Raw genomic sequence first — 1945 nt, 5'->3', positions numbered from 1 at the left:
AGCCAGTTTTGAAAGCATGGCCCCTGATTATTTTCCGCGCATAAAGACGTTTTAGAATGCTGGTTGCGAAAACTGCCAAGTATTCTCTTTAAAATCTCAAGCTCCTATAGTTTAATCTTCAATGCATTGAATGTTAATATTACTGAGGATATAAACTGCATAGAAATCTTGTAGGTTCAGTTCATGAACCAAGTTTCTCCGTTAAATCTGCACAGGAACCCTTGATTTTGAAGTGAAGTTCCTGACGCCAGAAGAATGTGTACACATAGCGTGCGGGATGTATTCTAAGCTGAAGATTCCAACTCAGTTCAGACGCACTGAGTTCTACTCATTCTACATGGAGCTCTTCGCTCAAGCTCAATGTGAGTCTTGCACGTAAGGTATTACATAAATTCAACTGCCTGTGTAACCCAACATTTAATACAGAATTTTTTTCAATCATCGAAGCAATGAAACAAAGTTTTCTCCAGCCTTTTAGAAAGATGTCAACCGCGGTAACGTATTTTCCTAAGTGGGGAAAACGATTATAAAGAGAGGAGTCAATTATTTACCCAAGCATCTATTCCGACGACTATCAAAGCTGGGCGATAAACGTTATGGAATAATATAAGGAAATGAACGGAATAATTTAAAAGTTTGGCTTTAACGACCAAGTTTTTTCATTTGGAATTTCCACGATCCTTTTTCTACGACATTTTCCATACTGACTCGAGACTTCGTTAACTTGGTCGCCGTAGATAACCAAAAAGGATTTATGTTCAATTGTACCAAGCAGTTCATGCGTACGTTGTGGCACGTACGTTTTTTCTTGTGTAAGTTAGGGCTATGGAAAAACCTACCAAATAAAATTTACTGAATAATAGAGTTTACGAAAAAAATATTCTATTATTGTTTCAGCAGTGCTTCGCACAGAAATTTTGCGTAGGATATGGCTTACGATATTTAAATAATGTGTTGTCACTGTAAATTAACTGTATTTACCTTGCTAATTTAATTAAGAAACCTTGCTTTCTTGCCTGTGGGACCATGCTAATTAACATTTTTGTTATATTCTAATTTCCAGTGCTAAGGAAGATGCCGAAAAAAACCTACCGGGAAAACATTCAATACGTCGACTTCCTAATCTCATCGGGCCGCAGCCTTGAGAAGAAGCTAGCAGGACGGGACCCGATGTTGTTAGGAGACCTGCTGGTGGCAACGCGTCTTCTGTTGTCGGACTTGTGCCGACGCAAGGCGCAACTAACGACCATGGATCCTGACAATTACGTGCATTGTCCAGCACAGCAAGGAGATGTGCTGGAGAGAAGCGAAGAGGCACAAGTCAAGCTTCATCAGCTTCATGAAATGGTAACCAGATTTTTAGTTTTTTTTATTTCAAATTACGTGCATTTTCCGGCACAGCAAGGAGATGTGCTGGAGAGAAGCGAAGACGCACAAGTCAAGCTTCATCAGCTTCATGAAATGGTAACTAGGTTTAGATTTAGATTTTTTTTAATTGCAAATTACGTGCATTTTCCGGCACAGCAAAGAGATGTGCTGGAGAGAAGCGAAGAGGCACAAGTCATGCTTCATCAGCTTCATGAAATGGTAACTAGATTTTTAGTTTTTTTTTTCAACGTGCATTGTCCAGCACAGCAAGGAGCTGTGCTGGACAGAAGCCAAGAGGCACGGTCAAATTTCACCAGCTTCATGAAATGGTAACTAGATTTAGATTTTTTCAATGAGAGCAATCAATTGAGTAATTTAGAATAGTTTTTTGAGAACAATTTTTTGAGTAATAGAATGACTAACTTTTTGTGTTACTATTAACTTTTCAGGCCCAGTCGCACCTGAGTAGACGTGTCGTGTCAGTTGCCATAGAGTCAGGTCAATTGCCATTAATTGAGTCGTGTCGGTTGCCATTGAGTCGTGTCAGTTGCCATTCAGGGTCGTGTCAGTTGCCATT

The 1945-nt window shown here is 39.6% G+C and overlaps 1 protein-coding gene across 1 annotated transcript; it reads left to right on the top strand.

Moving 5' to 3' along the window:
• The first annotated feature begins 220 nt into the window (after nucleotides 1–220).
• On the top strand, nucleotides 221–1712 carry LOC108680691. The gene is made up of 2 exons (XM_018169577.2): nucleotides 221–362; nucleotides 1064–1712. Exons 1-2 carry the CDS (start codon nucleotides 278–280, stop codon nucleotides 1699–1701), a joined length of 723 nt encoding a protein of 240 aa, XP_018025066.2. The 5' UTR covers nucleotides 221–277; the 3' UTR covers nucleotides 1702–1712.
• The last annotated feature ends 233 nt before the right edge of the window (nucleotides 1713–1945 follow it).

This window comes from Hyalella azteca, unplaced genomic scaffold (assembly GCF_000764305.2).
Source record: "Hyalella azteca isolate HAZT.00-mixed unplaced genomic scaffold, Hazt_2.0.2 contig7529, whole genome shotgun sequence".
Lineage (NCBI taxonomy): Eukaryota > Metazoa > Arthropoda > Malacostraca > Amphipoda > Hyalellidae > Hyalella > Hyalella azteca.
Note: the sequence above shows the minus strand (reverse complement) of the source record. Positions and strands in the feature narration are given on the sequence as shown.

Bases quoted from the DNA above. Each gene is read 5' to 3' on its own strand.
- LOC108680691 (XM_018169577.2), top strand. From the start codon at position 278: ATGTATTCTAAGCTGAAGATTCCAACTCAGTTCAGACGCACTGAGTTC. The intron at 363-1,063 runs GTGAGTCTTGCA...TCTAATTTCCAG, and splicing joins GCTCTTCGCTCAAGCTCAAT to TGCTAAGGAAGATGCCGAAA.